Source organism: Styela clava, chromosome 15, assembly GCF_964204865.1.
Source record: "Styela clava chromosome 15, kaStyClav1.hap1.2, whole genome shotgun sequence".
NCBI classification, from domain to species: Eukaryota; Metazoa; Chordata; class Ascidiacea; order Stolidobranchia; family Styelidae; genus Styela; species Styela clava.
Genome location: NC_135264.1, coordinates 17,802,553 through 17,821,154, shown reverse-complemented (window position 1 = coordinate 17,821,154; position 18,602 = coordinate 17,802,553). Strand labels below are relative to the sequence as shown.

Below are 18,602 nucleotides of genomic sequence, written 5' to 3'. Positions count from 1 at the left end.
TCTGAAAGATTGATATGATGGACTATGAAAAAATTATTAGGTAATTAAAAAAATACCCAAAAATAGTATGGACTGGGTAAGACTTGCACGGCCAGATAGGAGTCCTGCTGATTGGAGATAAATAATGCTGGATAAGACTATGTAATATTCAGAAAACCAAGTGCTCGATTACCAAATAAGAGTAGCAGTATGACCCCCCAAAACCCACGCCTAATTTGGCCCCGAGTTTACCCCCTACGAGACCCATGTATCCAGGCCAGCAAGCAAGGTTTGCCCCACCACCGCAGATGTATAACGGCTACCCAACTGCTCCAAACCCCATGTAACGGCCCCCTAAGCCTGCTCAAATGAGCCCTGGGTACCATAGCCCCATGCAGGTCCCCAATGGCCCCCAACTTACTCAGCGTAATCAAGATTCTCACACACCTCAAAGGGATTCGTCTGCAAAACAAGGGAATCACAAGAGTGAGTGACAATTTAATGTTAGGATTTCTAGTTTTTTTTACAACACAAGTTAGCTTGAAGCGAGGTTTCGCTATCAAATATGTTTTCATTTTGTATTTCTGGCAACTGGTGTTTCCCCAGATAGCTGAGCATGATCACAGTCATAATCAAGTTTCTTTTTTACTTTCTGTGATGTCATAAGTTCAGGTGACTGAAAATATGACCAACCAGCTGAGAAATGTCTATGTGCTTTCTTAAGTTGGACGCTCAGTTCTGCAGGACTAAATTTGGTTATGGTATTCGCTATACCAGTTTCAAATTTAATAAACATTTCTTTTCTAAAGAAGGTTTATAACCCACAACAAAAAGCAGAATTTTGAGAAAAATATGGAATTCTTTCTTTTCCAAAATCAGCCAAAGAAATTCCACCTCTATTCCAGAAACAAAAGCAACAGAAGATGGAAATGGCAGCTGCTCAGAATCAAAATATAGGTAAGTAAGGAATAGGATAGGATTTACATATTTTTTCCGGGAAACGAGGAAAGCCGAAGGGATGGTGAAAACCCTATGACGGCGAGTCCATCATTCCCCTCGCACATAATTAATGCGGTACTCTCGAAGTATGTGAACCGAGATGACGGATACCGCAACGTAGTATGTGTACCAGGTTAGGGATAGGCAGTAATTTTATTCCCATTTTCCTTATTTTAGTTCTATTACGAGTTTGGGGACTAGCCAAGTGAATCCTGTAGTATTTGTATCTGAAATTATGGCCCAACCCTAACCTGGTGCACCCAACTACGTTTCGACGTCCGCCATCTTGGTTCACGAACTACGGGAATACCATTAATTCTACATGGTAACACTCTATGGGTAATCAGTGGCTCATTAGCGAGCGTATTCCTATCAAGTCAATGAACTTGAAAGCAAATAGGTGGCTGACTAATCCCATGCCTGACATAGACTGGTAAGCGGACAAGATGTCGTGGTTCGCCATATGATAAAGCCCTTTCATTGGTTTTCCTCATTCTTGGGATAAATATGTAAATCCTATTCTGTCTAGATGTTGAACAAGCTTTAATTCAGTTTGATAGTTAGCTATTTTATTAAGCTTATTCATTCTCAACGAAACTGTACCCGTAACTAGGGATGTAAGTTTCGAATATTTATTTTTCGAATCGAATTTCGACTCACAATGTTCCGATTCGAATATTTCCGAATCTGATTCTATTTAGTATATCATCATATTATCGTTAACTTTTTTATTTAATTTGGAGGAAATGGAGTATAAATTTTGATAAAATAACAATAATGAGCCCAAAGAAGGAATAAAGTTACTGGAAAAACACATTCCACGGATTTGTCGATTTATTTTTTGTTAGTATAGGTTTATTTCGACTCCATAATCAGCATAACAATAAAATGATTGGTAAAAAAAAATAAATAAAAACTGATTATGAAATCAGGAGAGCAAACAAAACCTTAGATAAGGTTTAAAACGTTAAGAATGTATACAAGATGGAAGGTTTTGCCAAGAAGAAGTGGTACGTGTTCCCCTCACCTAAAATAATGGAAATATTTCACACACGCACCCACACACACAACCATACAAAAGTTATAAATTACATACGGGTAGTTAAAAAAAATAAATAAATAAAAATTACTTGCCACACCATATTAATAAATTTATAACGTTTGCCACTGCTGAATTGATAGATTTTATAAATGGGAGTGAACAGTAGAGATAAAAAATACCCAAAAATAGTATGGACTGGGTAAGACTTGCACGGCCAGATAGGAGTCCTGCTGATTGGAGATAAATAATGCTGGATAAGACTATGTAATATTCAGAAAACCAAGTGCTCGATTACCAAATAAGAGTAGCAGTATGACCCCCCAAAACCCACGCCTAATTTGGCCCCGAGTTTACCCCCTACGAGACCCATGTATCCAGGCCAGCAAGCAAGGTTTGCCCCACCACCGCAGATGTATAACGGCTACCCAACTGCTCCAAACCCCATGTAACGGCCCCCTAAGCCTGCTCAAATGAGCCCTGGGTACCATAGCCCCATGCAGGTCCCCAATGGCCCCCAACTTACTCAGCGTAATCAAGATTCTCACACACCTCAAAGGGATTCGTCTGCGAAACAAGGGAATCACAAGAGTGAGTGACAATTTAATGTTAGGATTTCTAGTTTTTTGTACAACACAAGTTAGCTTGAAGCGAGGTTTCGCTATCAAATATATTTTCATTTTGTATTTCTGGCAACTGGTGTTTCCCCAGATAGCTGAGCATGATCACAGTCATAATCAAGTTTCTTTTTTACTTTCTGTGATGTCATAAGTTCAGGTGACTGAAAATATGACCAACCAGCTGAGAAATGTCTATGTGCTTTCTTAAGTTGGACGCTCAGTTCTGCAGGACTAAATTTGGTTATGGTATTCGCTATACCAGTTTCAAATTTAATAAACATTTCTTTTCTAAAGAAGGTTTATAACCCACAACAAAAAGCAGAATTTTGAGAAAAATATGGAATTCTTTCTTTTCCAAAATCAGCCAAAGAAATTCCACCTCTATTCCAGAAACAAAAGCAACAGAAGATGGAAATGGCAGCTGCTCAGAATCAAAATATAGGTAAGTAAGGAATAGGATAGGATTTACATATTTTTTCCGGGAAACGAGGAAAGCCGAAGGGATGGTGAAAACCCTATGACGGCGAGTCCATCATTCCCCTCGCACATAATTAATGCGGTACTCTCGAAGTATGTGAACCGAGATGACGGACACCGCAACGTAGTATGTGTACCAGGTTAGGGATAGGCAGTAATTTTATTCCCATTTTCCTTATTTTAGTTCTATTACGAGTTTGGGGACTAGCCAAGTGAATCCTGTAGTATTTGTATCTGAAATTATGGCCCAACCCTAACCTGGTGCACCCAACTACGTTTCGACGTCCGCCATCTTGGTTCACGAACTACGGGAATACCATTAATTCTACATGGTAACATTCTATGGGTAATCAGTGGCTCATTAGCGAGCGTATTCCTATCAAGTCAATGAACTTGAAAGCAAATAGGTGGCTGACTAATCCCATGCCTGACATAGACTGGTAAGCGGACAAGATGTCGTGGTTCGCCATATGATAAAGCCCTTTCATTGGTTTTCCTCATTCTTGGGATAAATATGTAAATCCTATTCTGTCTAGATGTTGAACAAGCTTTAATTCAGTTTGATAGTTAGCTATTTTATTAAGCTTATTCATTCTCAACGAAACTGTACCCGTAACTAGGGATGTAAGTTTCGAATATTTATTTTTCGAATCGAATTTTGACTCACAATGTTCCGATTCGAATATTTCCGAATCTGATTCTATTTAGTATATCATCATATTATCGTTAACTTTTTTATTTAATTTGGAGGAAATGGAGTATAAATTTTGATAAAATAACAATAATGAGCCCAAAGAAGGAATAAAGTTACTGGAAAAACACATTCCACGGATTTGTCGATTTATTTTTTGTTAGTATAGGTTTATTTCGACTCCATAATCAGCATAACAATAAAATGATTGGTAAAAAAAAATAAATAAAAACTGATTATGAAATCAGGAGAGCAAACAAAACCTTAGATAAGGTTTAAAACGTTAAGAATGTATACAAGATGGAAGGTTTTGCCAAGAAGAAGTGGTACGTGTTCCCCTCACCTAAAATAATGGAAATATTTCACACACGCACCCACACACACAACCATACAAAAGTTATAAATTACATACGGGTAGTTAAAAAAAATAAATAAATAAAAATTACTTGCCACACCATATTAATAAATTTATAACGTTTGCCACTGCTGAATTGATAGATTTTATAAATGGGAGTGAACAGTAGAGATAAACTTTTATGAAAAATATATATTGCCAAGCTGAATATAGTTGGAGTCAATTGCCAAAAATGCCCAACCAAAGTTGCCAGAATTGGGTGCATGAAGAGGTGGGCAAGACCACTCCATTCCCCAAACTAGAGCCTATTATTGCCAAATTATAGTCCAGATTGTACTGAGTATTTAATTAAAGGTACCGGTACAAGTAACTTAATGTAACGCAATTGTTGTCAATTCAAATTTATCATAGATGAGACATCAGACTGATGTAGACACCCTTTATATTCAATAAGCTAGTCATTGAATTGGTCATCACAAACGACCTGAAAAACAGATACTAAATCTGTGAGTAGCATATTCAAGGGTTACATATTAGTGGTTACATATTTATTTAAATAAATTACCGGTTGTCTAGTATCTAGTGATTGTTTCTTCTAAAATTGATCTTCAAAATACACCCAAATGATAAACGCTACTTAGTACCGTTTGCGCCGTGATTTTACAAGAAGCAATGATAACAAGGGAAGCATCGCATGCTGGTTTTTAATAATATATAACGCAATGATGTTTTATTATAATAATATTATGTAGATAATTTGAAGGAACCTTCTTTATATATTGAAATATTTGTGGAACTTCGTAACATTTTAATTAATAAAAAAAAATGAGCAAAACCATTGGTCCCTCTAAAGCTACTACCAATATAAAATATAACAACTCTGGGAGTGTTAGACTTTGGAAAGCTTTGAACACGAGGAAAATAAACGCTTTTGGTCGATATCGAGACTGCGGCGCCGCGTCGTGCAATTGCCCTGTGTTATCTATGTAATTCATTTTTAAATGGAATCAAGCCTCGTTTTCCTAAATTGCTTCGAATCGCTTCGATTCGAAATTCTGAAACTCACATCCCTACCGGTAACGCATCCACTGGACCCAGGAAGCCCCCAGTATTCACAGCTCTGAACAGAAATCCCGAGCCCCCAAACTGAGCCCCCACAATCAAGACCTTACCCCCAACCTATCGTCCAATTCACCCAAGGTAGGGGCAGTAAGTAAAGGATTGAAGACACTGGTACAAGCGGTAGCCAAATCTCCAAGTTCTGAAATTTTGGTGGAATAAGTGCATACTTCAGAAAGGACTGTAACCGAATATTCTACTGTTCTGAATATATTTATTATTGTATATATATTTAAGCATCGTATATCCTCGCATATAAGCAGAGTTTAAAACTTGAAAAAAAAGTTGCCAAACTAAGTGGTCGGCTTGTAGCCGATTCAATCGAATACCACTAAAAATTCTGCTTAAATGCTAACTCTGATGGCACTCAAAGGAAATGCTAACTTGTAGGGTCTGGTTATATTCGCATATTTATAGATTCATCATTTTAGGGGGTTCACTTATATTTGAGGATATATCATAGGTACTGCCAAGAAGGTAATCAATTGTATAACTATATTCTACTATTCTGGATAAAATGTTGTCTCATTAGCGTCATATTAAAAAAGTTTCCTAATTGCCCCCTGGGTCTCGGGTAGTGTCTCACCCCAATAATCATTCCTAACCCCCACCTGACTACATCATACAAAAATTACACCACTGCACGTCACAATCATGAAATAGAGCTTGCCAAAGTATAGCAACGGTCAACTGAAATTCCAAATAAATATAAAACAATATTTTTTGCAGAAATCATCCAATTTCAAAGACTCCCTTCACGGCATCGTTCGGCAAAAAACCAGAGGCATCCTTCTCCCACTATACATGAGACCAACATTGATGCAGGCTCCGTTCCAACATGCTATTGACAATGCTACCCAGCAGGTATGATGTTCTTTCCAAATGACACTGATGACACCTTTTTACTGTGATGTGGATTTTTGGCACTGACTGTTATTGAAACTAAGCTCGCAATCGCCTCAATTCCTGTGTCAACTTGCGTATTGCGTTCAGTAAAATAGAGCTGTGTATTGAAGATATAGTGAAAAGGAAATTTCAGTTTCATCAATCTCACTGAGTCAAAGGACTGTTTCTAATAAATGGTTGTCTGTATTTGAGTCAAACTGTACGAACCTTAAAAAACACATTTTGCGTTATTTAGGATTGGGTCACGAGTATTCATAAAACTCAGATTTGGGTCGCGCTCGAAAAAGTTTATGAACCACTGACATAAAGACTGGTTGATTACAGCTTCGTCCACCATCAAGTCCATACTTACGAAACAAATAATCGGCTAATTAATCCTATACTGGACATGGAGTGGTAACCAGATGTGTTGTAGCTTCATCCACCATATGTCCAGATTAGAAGATTTTGTATTTTTCAATAAATTTATATGATTTCGTAATAGTTGTCCAGAGGTATGATCTGAATGATTTGAAAACCATCCACCTTACCAAGGGTATAATAAAATATATAGGTTATACGACATTGGAAAGGTTCAAGTCCTTCCGAAAATGGTAGTTCCTTAGAAGTCCTCACTATCAGTGGCTGAAGTTATATACACTAGGAAAATAGTAGCTTATATATCTGCAACAAGACTCTTGAATTAAATAGAATAGTCATTTTCACTCTTAGCATTCTTGCGTTATACGCATACGAATCCACCAGCTCAAAGGCATATAGAGCAAGGAAAGGTACCTAGTTAGTTTCACGTAACCCCAATTGTTATTTATATATCTGTGACTGCTTTTTTGGAGCCTTATTCTGAGTAACAGTGCCTCGTAAATACTCCAATTTAAACATTTTTTAATACACAGGGTATGCAGACAACATTGAAAAAACTCTCAGATCTCGAGTCAGAAATCCCTCTGATAAAATCCTCGATGGGGAACTTCCTCTCAAAAGTAGTAATATTCGAGCTTTTGGCCTTGTCGGATCTTGGAGAGATGCTGGTCGGAGGCTACCATTTTTGTCTCTTCCTGTTGACCCTTCAACAAAGGTCAAGGGTGAAGATTGGATCACTCGTGCGTTTGAAGAAAGTAAGATCAACATGATCGAAATGCTCCCAGGTATATTGTATTATAAGGCTTCATAACCGAGGTGGGCAATCATGGGCCAATCATTTTGCCCACTTAGACTGGCGGGCAATGTAAGTGTGACGTAAAAAGTTACATTTTATAAACAATACTTACACTGTTACAAAAGCAAAAGTGGAAAACAATGAGCCTCGTCGTGCCAAAACTAAATTTAATGGCGATCTCAACAAATTCCTTGAGCTGTTTTTTAGCTAAAAAATTTGGTTTTATCTTGGTTGTGGCGGGCCCGATTGAATTGCCCAACGAGCCGTATTTGGCCCATGGGTTGTAGTTTGCCCATGTCAGCTTTATAACAAGGTTAAAAACTTAGGAATGACTGTTATGACTGCTTTCTGTAAAAAAAATTATGCTTATCGCCATTGGTAACGGAAAACCCCGCCTCCGATTAAATTTCTCAGACTTCAGTCTGACACCAAACTGGCTCCACGGCACTCCCAGAAGTGTGTGTACCAATATGAAGGTAACTAATTTTGTTCGCCTACTTTACATCGAGTTGTGTAAAGGTACTGAAACCTATGGGCTGGGCGTATATTCACTTGGCCAACACAGACAGTCCCCGGACTCGTGATAGAACTAAAATAGGGAAAATCTGAATAAATTCATGGCCTAACCCTAACCTGGTACACACACTATGGGGGTACCAAAAGTTTTACTCTTATCATTCACAATTGTTAACTGAAAACCCCGCCTCCGACTATGAGGAATGACGCGAAATATGCTAAATACACAGCTCTGTAATGACAAGCGCTCGAATGCTTGCGGTGCAACAACTGTTACCTGGAGGGGAGGAAAGCTGATAAGACTCCTATTTTCTTATCATTATTCTTCTCATATCTTACCTTACAGAAGCATCTCAGTCCAAATCTGCAATGATTACAGTCCTAGAAGGAAAACAAAATGCAATTCCTGTTCCCATTGGTCCATATTGAATCCAAACCGTCCAATCAGATTGCAGAGAACTCGAACCCCTCTAGCTACAAATGGATTTGATTTTTGACCTCTACACTGACCCTGGGTTCATCAATGTGCTTGTTTCATGGTAAGTAATATTTCTTGTGTTTCCATAAATATTCGCTCAAATCAGGGTCCGAGTCTTAAACCAAAAGCTGAAAGAGTGCTAATAAAATATTGCGGCCGAAAAGGCTGAGAGTGATACATAGGCTTCGGATAGGATTTAGATAGTTATCGTGGGGAAGAGAGAGTCAATAAGTTGGGTAATCATGTGGCGAACCACGGCCTCTCATCCGATTACCATGTCGGGTATGGGTTGTTAGCCAGTTATTTATTGTTATCATCGCATGGGATATGAACCTGCGAACCCACGCAGGGTAATCAGAGATGCTGTGGCAAGCGTATTCCTAACGCTTAGCACGATGCGCCACACGCCGAGCCTTCTGTTTTTTCTAGCAGAACTGGGATTTCTCAGATTCGGCATTGCCTGAGCCAATTCATTACTCCCTCGAGATAAGCTGATGGGAGTGCGTATTGTAACGCTTCTCTTCTTTGGGTCTTGTACACTAAATCAGGGGTTGTGCAACCTTTATTGCAGAAGGGCCAGATTTAAGTAATTGGGTGAGGCCGCACCTTCATTCGAAACCTTCCAATAGAAAAAGCTAGTTTTGCTAATATGACACTCAAGCACTGGCATGTGATTGAACTTACTCGTACATACCAGATAATTAAACTAAAAACTCGTTTTGCTTGCACACCATTCAAAGTTTGCACTTCTCCGCGGGCCGCAGTTTGCACCCCCTGCAATAAATTAATAAATAAAATTTTTTTCTTATTTCAGCTCTCTTGATCATATCACAAAGCATAGCAGTCTAGCGGAGGGCTAGAACGAACGCAAAATCCATTGAGGGAGATTCAAGAAAAAGAGCGCCAACTACTGGTCAAAATAAAACCTGTATTGCAGAAATTTTTTCATGATAAGCCAAAGTTACAATTGTATGCTTTGTATGCTGCTCAAGTCTTCTGCTGTAACAAGGAATTCCCGAAAGGTATGCAATTTATTTATACAAATCCTATCCTATCCTTATTATATACATTATCGGCGCGGCGGTGTGGCTCAACGGGCTAAGCGTTAGGAATACGCTCGCCACCGCACCTCTAATTACTCTGCGTGGGTTCGCAGGTTCGAATCCCATGCAGGGATGGTTATGTGCGAGAGGATTGCTGGACTCCTCGCCGTCGTTGGGTGGTTCACGTAACCGCTGGTCGGTTACGGCTTCCTCCACCACCAAGTCCATGCTTCCGAAAACAAACAATACAGTAAAAACTAATCACATACCCGACTTGGAATGGTAACCGGACGAGAGGCCGTGGTTTGCCATATGGATAAGCCGTCTTATCGGCTTTCCTCTGCCCGGGATAAATATGTAAATCCTATCCTATCCTAACTTAGCAAGGTCTTTTGCCTGGGCTCTTGCTTGTGACCCCTAGAATATCGATTCACGGCCCCGGAAAAGTGAGCGCATTGTGATGGAGAAATAAAGATATTTAAATAGGGTAAAGTGTGAGATATAACTAAATCGGCTGGAAATAATTTGATATCACAAAAAATTTGAATTAAATCTTGCATATTAGTTACTATTTGTTCAGAACTAAGTAATGTAAACTAAAATATCTTCTTGTGATTTTCTGTCACATGTTTCCCCTCAGCCTTGTTCAAAGAGTTACCCTCAATTTGTCTTCTTATGCTGGACAATTTTCATGTTTTAGCCCCCAAAAATTCATAGCACTTAGTGGCCCCCATTATTATATAAAAGCGAAAGTAAAAGTTTGAGGCGCCAGTGAAGACATTTGTTTGTTTCCCCAGAGGAATTAATCTGTGCTCAGTTTGAGAAGTCCTGAACTGAGACCTTTTCTTGTGGTTACAGGTTTCAAAAATTTGTAGCTCTTCGTGACCTCACTATTAAAGTAAAAGTATGCCAGAGGAACTAATCTGTGACCCTGTATAGAGTCGAGGGCCCAGTTTGAGAATCCTTCAACTTAGGCTTACCATACGTTCCGTTTTAGGCGGGACAGTCCCACATTTTAGCGTCTTGTCCCTGCCGCCGACTTAATACACAGACATTCACCAATTATCATGTTCTCGATACTGTTGTTGCTGTGTAGCGTACCGATAGCCTACTTACTGAAGGTGGATGCATAGTTTTGTTTGTTATTGTTAGAGGATAATTGCTACAATTTGTTACGCGTAAGCATCGCACGCCAAAAGGGTGCTTAACGTTAATGTAAATTTCTTTGTATTTTTCAAACTGAAACCGATATTTAGACAGACAGCGCATGAACTCACGATGACAATATGGTCAATGAAGACAGCCGGGATGGTTTTAAATGTAGGCCTCTTATGTAAAATCAGTAAATTCAAAGTTGAAAAAATCACAGCTTAGGTTTTGGAGGTAACCCTATATGCTATCCCTACTTTAACTGAAACCTCTTCCTGTGATTTCAGGTCTTCTGCTCCGATTGTCCAATGGTTTGTATGAAGAAGATGTTGTTGATCGGAGACGTACTATGTGTGGAAGGAAGATGTTAATGAACAGTATTGTGGAAAGGGGAAGGCATTGTTTCAGGTCGGTACCTTGTATGTGTGGCACATGCCATGTTATTTGAGGTGCTTCGTTTTTTTAAACACATGTCTTAGTTTATCTTTGTTTAGGCCCGTCAGTGCCTAGTTTTTTGGCATGTACCATCAGTTTTATTGAGTTGGTGCCCTGTTTTATTTGACATGCCATGGTTTTAGTACAGTTGGTGTCTTGCTTTTTGGAACATTTCAGTTTTTTAGATGTATGCCATCGTGTGTCTGATCGATGCCTTGTATTTGACATATGCCATGGTCTGTCACGTTAGTGGCATGGTGTTTGCCAGGTTGGTGGCATATGCCATGGTTTGTTTCAGTTTAGTGCTTATCTTTTTGGTACATGCCGTAGTGTGCCAAGTTGGTGCCTTGTTTTTGTCACATATGTGATAGCCATTGTATGTATCGGATCGGAGTCTTCTGTTACATATGCCATGTCATGCAATTTTGTTCAATCCTCCACTTTTGGTTGAAGGCTTCATTTTGATAAAACTTCAAACATTGAATTTCTGTTTTCAGGTGAACAAATGGCTGGCTTAGCTTCGTGAAGCTGAAACAGATGACGAAGAAGACAAATAATGTTTGAGATTGTTGTGTCATAATCAACCAATGTGATGTAACAATCAGGCAGTGTGATGTCACGCTATTTTGTGCAGTACTATTGGCAGAGAATCAATTAATGTTGGTTTGTGATGTCACAAAACAAATATTGTGATAAAACAAAAACTATAGTTGAATCACAAATAAACAAAAATACTACAATGCACTATATTGTAAATAAACTGCTCTTCCAATTTTTGAGAACCACCTTGTAAATATTATTGTTTTTGTCTGTCATAGTTTGTGAGTTCCGTTAGTCTGCCATTTTCCCGAGAATTATTTCTGCTTTTTGATACCAATTTTTTAGTCTTTTTATGCTTTGTAGTGAGTTTTATAAATTTTGTGGAAGTTCAAAGTTCAACACTACAGTGATAAATTTATGAAAAATTAGATTAGTTGTCATTTAGAATGTTGAAATCTCAATCTATTAAACAATTTTGAATTATGGAATGTAAAATAATTCAAATTGTGGCAATGCATCAAACATTTACCGTCAGAAAAAGATGTTGGTTGTTCATAAAGTGTAAAGAATATTTGCGCTGGCTTTTGATATAGAAATTTAATGCCTAATCCTGTAAAACATTCATGGCTTTCCAATAAGCCGTATAATGGCTGTATAGCTGTGGTTCCCAACCTTTTACGCCTCGTGGCCCCCTTCAGAGGATTTTAGTTCTCATGGCCCCTGTTTATCTTTCCAGTGGTATTTATAGTGTTATTTTGATTGGTGGAATCCAAATCCCATTATGTTCAAACAATTCATGCTCAACAAAGTGAAAAATCCTTTGGAATAAAATAACATTATCAGGCAATGAAACTAGGAAAAAAGTAAAATCAGTTTTCTCCTGGCATGGTGGCCCCGTCTAACTGCTCTGTGGCCCATTTGGAGGGCCACGGGTCCCCGGTTGGCAACCACTGCTGTATAGTTTTACTTTGTTTTAACATTATTTTCACCAATAATCTAACTCTCTGCGTTGATTTTGTCTTCGTCCAGTTTTGAAAAATGTTTTTTTGTCATAATTAACTACAATCATGTATCTATTGTACTGTTTATTTATTTATTATATTTACTGGAAATTCGAACTATATGTATTTGTGTGAATTAGATGACCTGATGGTCATTGTGTTTTGGACTCAGCTACTTTCCAGGTTAAATAATGTTTTACCTTAACCCCACGCCCACAATCTTACCCAGGTAATAAATTAGGCAAGCAATACCTTCCAATCCTGCAGAACAATGGTTCCCAAACTTTTTAAGCCACGCCCCTTTTTAGAATTTGTCAAGCCACGCCCCACTTCAAAAACAACCAGCTGACGATAAGCTACAAATAACAGATAGTAAGGCGAAAGTATGCTTTATTCAAAAAAACATGTTGAAAATACCTGAATGGAACGTAAATAAAAAAATAATAAAAGTTATTAGAACAAGCAAAATTCAGCAAATATTTTTGATCAGATTTTTGCCCCCTCCGGCAAAAAAATTGTCTCCGCCCCATTGAGCGGTGCGCCACACCGTTTGAAAATCACTGCTAAAAAAGCCTAATTTCGAGTTCAATTAGTGTCTAACATATCCATCTCGGCCTTGTCAGTGTGGCCATTTTGTTTCCAAGAAAATCTTTCGACCTTTGACCCCATCCCGATCCCTGAATAGTGCCCGATACATACTAAAAAGTATTTTCGATGAGTATTTAAAGTATTGTCATCTTTTTATAGAATTATAGTGCTTTTTAAATGTTGCCACACAGCATGCTAAGATTATGCGGAATTTTAGAGCAAAAAAAAAAGATTTTTTTGAAAATGTCATTTTTGTAAAAATCTTTGTACTGAGATTAAGTGTTTGTTGTTGCATCATAATTAAATCTGCAATGTATTATTGTGATATCACAACGTTTTGAATAAATGAGTGAGAAATAAGAAAATATCAACATATGTATGTTTTTGTTTGTGTCTGATAAGATGACCTGGTTCAGTGGTTAAATTGAGGGTTATAGTTATCATATCATGCTTATTTCGCGTATAAGGAAGCATGACGGGTTGAAGCTAGGAGAACTAATATCATGGTAATAAGAAATAAAGTCCAATTCAGCAACTAGTAAGTTAGAGCATAATACTGCCGCAATTATGAGAATACAACATAAGTATCTTACGGACATAATTATGACCAAGTAAAAATCTGCCAAACTGTCAGCCAATCGTATCTCATATACCTGATCACGTGATTTGCGCAGAATTGCATCGGCCATGTTGTTGCCATGCGCAGACGGACATTTCAACCGGAAGTATGTACTTGCCTTGCGCAAGAAAATACCGAGATTTGATTGGCTGATTGAATATTTCTCAGCCTGCGCAGTAGATTACCGGCCATCTACTTGCCATGCGCAAGATTTCTGGGAAAACGACCGTTGCCAGATAAATTTGTAAACAGATTCTAGAAGTCTGGCAACGTTCAAAAACATAACATTTTCGCGCATGGCAACTGCATGTCCGTTCTAGCACTGCGCATGTCACATGACTTCGAAATTTTCTCATTGGGTAACTCTGAGCCAATTGAAATAGCACACGAAGTTTTACCATAAAGAGTTGAAATTCCTGGAACAAACACAAGAACAAAGACAAAAAATCTCGTCATCCGATCTGGCGTAGTCAGTAAAACGACCAAGAATTAATCCTGTCGTTCGAGTTCAATACCAGACCCCTCCACTCTTTTCTTCAGTCGTTTTGAAGTAATCGGAAGATAAGTATCAGAGGTTAGAACGTTTTCTTCGTCGGCCGCTGTGGCGCATTGAATCTGTCGTTTTCAAGTAATCTCATTGCCCAAGTTCAAACCCGGCCCCCTACACCTCTTTTTCAGTTGTCTTGAAGTAATCGAGAGATAAGTATTGGAGGTTAGAACATATTCCCCGACCACTAGCGTGGCGCACTGACAATGACGCAGGTGAGGTGTTCACCTGGACCTGGGTTCGAGCCCAGGTCCGAGTTGCCGATGAAGGCGTCCTCTACTTTGACCTACGAGACTTGTCTCGTGGTCCGGGAGGGGGCGGCGATGTACGGAACTCGGGGAAGTTGCCATTCAAATGTGACTCCCCAAACCCCAATGATCCTGCAGAGTCAGTGCGATGGACGCAACGGGTGGTCTTTTTCTGGAATATTTTTAATAATATTAGCAACAATAAAAAGCCGGGATGATTTCATGTTTCGAGCCGAACGATATCTTATCTTACATTGTGCCTTTGTTCTCTTGGCGCACTCTCTTTGTCTGCGTGAAGTATGTTTCGAGCCGAACTATATTTTACATTGTTCCTCCGTTCTCTCGGCGCACTCTTTTTGCGCCTTGCGTGGAGAGCTATCGCTTGGTGGATTCGAACCCTCTAGTCTTCGGCCCAATCTTCTCACGCCTAACCCAGTGCGCCACCACACCATCTCAAGCACAGAGATGTAATCCGGGTATTCATCTCACGATGGGCTGAACTTGTATACGAAAAATAACTCCAACTACTACGAATTATTCCCTCGTCATCCGATCTGGCGTAGTCAGTAAGACGACCAAGGAGTAATCCTGTCGTTCGAGTTCAATACCAGACCCATGTACTGTTTTCTTCAGTTTTCTTGGAGCAATCGAGAGATAAGTATTAGAGGTTAGAAGATAGTCCCCGACCACTAGCGTGGCGCACTGACGAAAACGCAGGTGAGGTGTTCACCTGGACCTGGGTTCGAACCCAGGTCCGAGTTGCCGTAGAAGGCGTCCTCTACTTTGACCTACGGGACTTGTCTCGTTGTCCGAGAGGGGGCGGCGATGTACGGAACTCGGGGTAGTTGCCATTCAAATGTGACTCCCCAAACCCCAATGATCCTGCAGAGTCAGTGCGATGGACGCAACGGGTGGTCTTTTGTGAAATATTTAATAATATTAGAAACAATAAAAGGCCAGGATGATTTTATGTTTCGAGCCGAACGATATTTTACAGCGTGCCTCTGTTCTCTTGGCGCACTCTCTCTGCCTGCGTGAAGTATGTTACGAGACGATTGATATCTTACATTGAGGCTCTGTTCTCTTGGTGCACTCTCTTTGCGCCTTACGTGAAGAGCTATCGCTTGGTGGATTCGAACCTTCTAGTCTTCGGCGCAATCTTCTCACGCCTAACCCAGTGCGCCACCGCACCATCTCAAACACAGAGATGTAATCCGAGTATTTATCCCACGAAGAGCTGAACTTTTATACGAGATAAAATTCAACTACTACGAATCCGTGGATTATCGAGATCCTCTCCATGTTGGACTCGAACCTATAATGTTCGGCACAACTTGCCAGCGCTTAGTCCGATACGCCACAGCACCGTGCAACGTCCAGCGATTTAATGCCTCTTAACTAATCGTTTTGATCTCTGATATCTCTTGATTACTCCAAAACATATGAAAAAGTAATCTTTGCGTTTGGTAAATACCAAAATTAAATCGCTGGACGTTGCACGGTGCTGTGGCGTATCGGACTAAGCGCTGGCAAGTTGTGCCGAACATTATAGGTTCGAGTCCAACATGGAGAGGATCTCGATAATCCACGGATTCGTAGTAGTTGAATTTTATCTCGTATAAAAGTTCAGCTCTTCGTGGGATAAATACTCGGATTACATCTCTGTGTTTGAGATGGTGCGGTGGCGCACTTGGTTAGGCGTGAGAAGATTGCGCCGAAGACTAGAAGGTTCGAATCCACCAAGCGATAGCTCTTCACGTAAGGCGCAAAGAGAGTGCACCAAAAGAACAGAGCCTCAATGTAAGATATCGTTCGTCTCGTAACATACTTCACGCAGGCAGAGAGAGTGCTCCAAGAAAACAGAGGCACGCTGTAAAATATCGTTCGGCTCAAAACATAAAATCATCCTGGCCTTTTATTGTTTCTAATATTATTAAATATTTCACAAAAGACCACCCGTTGCGTCCATCGCACTGACTCTGCAGGATCATTGGGGTTTGGGGAGTCACATTTGAATGGCAACTACCCCGAGTTCCGTACATCGCCGCCCCCTCCCGGACCACGAGACAAGTCTCGTAGGTCAAAGTAGGGGACGCCTTCTACGGCAACTCGGACCTGGGTTCGAACCCAGGTCCAGGTGAACACCTCACCTGCGTTTCCGTCAGTGCGCCACGCTAGTGGTCGCGGACTATCTTCTAACCTCTAATACTTATCTCTCGATTGCTCCAAGAAAACTGAAGAAAACAGTACATGGGTCTGGTATTGAACTCGAACGACAGGATTACTCATTGGTCGTCTTACTGACTACGCCAGATCGGATGACGAGGGAATAATTCGTAGTAGTTGGAGTTATTTTTCGTATACAAGTTCAGCTCCTCGTGAGATGAATACCCGGATTACATCTCTGTGCTTGAGATGGTGTGGTGGCGCACTGGGTTAGGCGTGAGAAAATTGGGCCGAAGACTAGAAGGTTCGAATCCACCAAGCGATAGCTCTTCAAGCAAGGTGCAAAAAGAGTGCGCCGAGAGAACGGAGGAACAATGTAAAATAAAGTTCGGCTCGAAACATACTTCACGCAGACAAAGAGAGTGCGCCAAGAGAACAAAGGCACAATGTAAGATAAGATATCGTTCGGCTCGAAACATGAAATCATCCCGGCTTTTTATTGTTGCTAATATTATTGAAAATATTCCACAAAAAGACCACCCGTTGCGTCCATCGCACTGACTCTGCAGGATCATTGGGGTTTGGGGAGTCGCATTTGAATGGCAACTTCCCCGAGTTCCGTACATCGCCGCCCCCTCCCGGACCACGAGACCAAGTCTCGTAGGTCAAAGTAGAGGACGCCTTCATCGGCAACTCGGACCTGGGCACGAACCCAGGTCCAGGTGAACACCTCACCTGCGTCATTGTCAGTGCGCCACGCTAGTGGTCGGGAAATATGTTCTAACCTCCAATACTTATCTCTCGATTACTTCAAGACAACTGAAAAAGAAGTGTAGGGGGCCGGCTTTGAACTTGGGCAATGAGATTACTTGAAAACGACAGATTCAATGCGCCACAGCGGCCGACGAAGAAAACGTTCTAACCTCTGATACTTATCTTTCGATTACTTCAAAACAACTGAAGAAAAGAGTGGATGGGTCTGGTATTGAACTCGAACGACAGGATTAATTCTTGGTCGTTTTACTGACTACGCCAGATCGGATGACGAGATTTTTTGTCTTTGTTCTTGTGTTTGTTCCAGGAATTTCAACTCTTTATGTTAAAACTTCGTGTGCTATTTCAGTTGGCTCAGAGTTACCCAATGAAAAAATTTCGAAGTCATGTGACATGCGCAGTGCTAGAACGGACATGCGGTTGCCATGCGCGAAAATGTTATGTTTTTGAACGTTGCCAGACTTCTAGAATCTGTTTACAAATTTATCTGGCAACGGTCGTTTTCCCAGAAATCTTGCGCATGGCAAGTAGATGGCCGGTAGTCTACTGCGCAGGCTGAGAAATATCCAATCAGCCAATCAAATCTCGGTATTTTCTTGCGCAAGGCAAGTACATACTTCCGGTTGAAATGTCCGTCTGCGCATGGCAACAACATGGCCGATGCAATTCTGCGCAAATCACGTGATCAGGTATATGAGATACGATTGGCTGACAGTTTGGCAGATTTTTACTTGGTCATAATTATGTCCGTAAGATACTTATGTTGTATTCTCATAATGGCGGCAGTAATATGCTCTAACTTACTAGTTGCTGAATTGGACTTTATTTCTTATTACCATGATATTAGTCCTCCTAGCTTCAACCCGCCATGCTTCCTTACACGCGAAATAAGCATGATATGATAACTATAACCCTCAATTTAACCACTGAACCAGGTCATCTTATCAGACACGAACAAAAACATGCATATGTTGATATTTTCTTATTTCTCACTCATTTATTCAAAACGTTGTGATATCACAATAATACATGGCAGATTTAATTATGATGTAACAACAAACAATTAATCTCAGTACAAAGATTTTTACAAAAATGACATTTTCAAAAAAATCTTTTTTTTTGCTCAAAAATTCCGCATAATCTTAGCATGCTGTGTG

The 18,602-nt window shown here is 40.0% G+C and overlaps 1 protein-coding gene across 11 annotated transcripts in view; it reads left to right on the top strand.

The window, feature by feature from the left end:
* Nucleotides 1-563: 563 nt before the first annotated feature.
* Nucleotides 564-18,602, top strand: part of LOC120334062 (eukaryotic translation initiation factor 4 gamma 2-like) — a 59,268-nt gene continuing 41,229 nt past the window's right edge. For 2 of the 11 annotated variants that reach the window (XM_078109516.1, XM_078109517.1), the window contains exons 1-3: nt 1,777-2,608; nt 3,028-3,079; nt 6,009-6,143. In XM_078109516.1, the coding sequence (XP_077965642.1) occupies nt 2,491-2,608; nt 3,028-3,079; nt 6,009-6,087 (249 nt within the window). In that variant the 5' untranslated portion in view covers nt 1,777-2,490 and the 3' untranslated portion in view covers nt 6,088-6,143. Of the gene's footprint in view, nt 937-1,776; nt 2,609-2,931; nt 3,080-6,008; nt 6,144-7,078; nt 7,331-8,203; nt 8,397-9,149; nt 9,358-10,814; nt 10,936-11,459; nt 13,463-18,602 lie in introns of those variants that run through there. The other 9 variants (XM_078109510.1, XM_078109511.1, XM_078109514.1 and 6 more) reach the window with 8 other exon arrangements.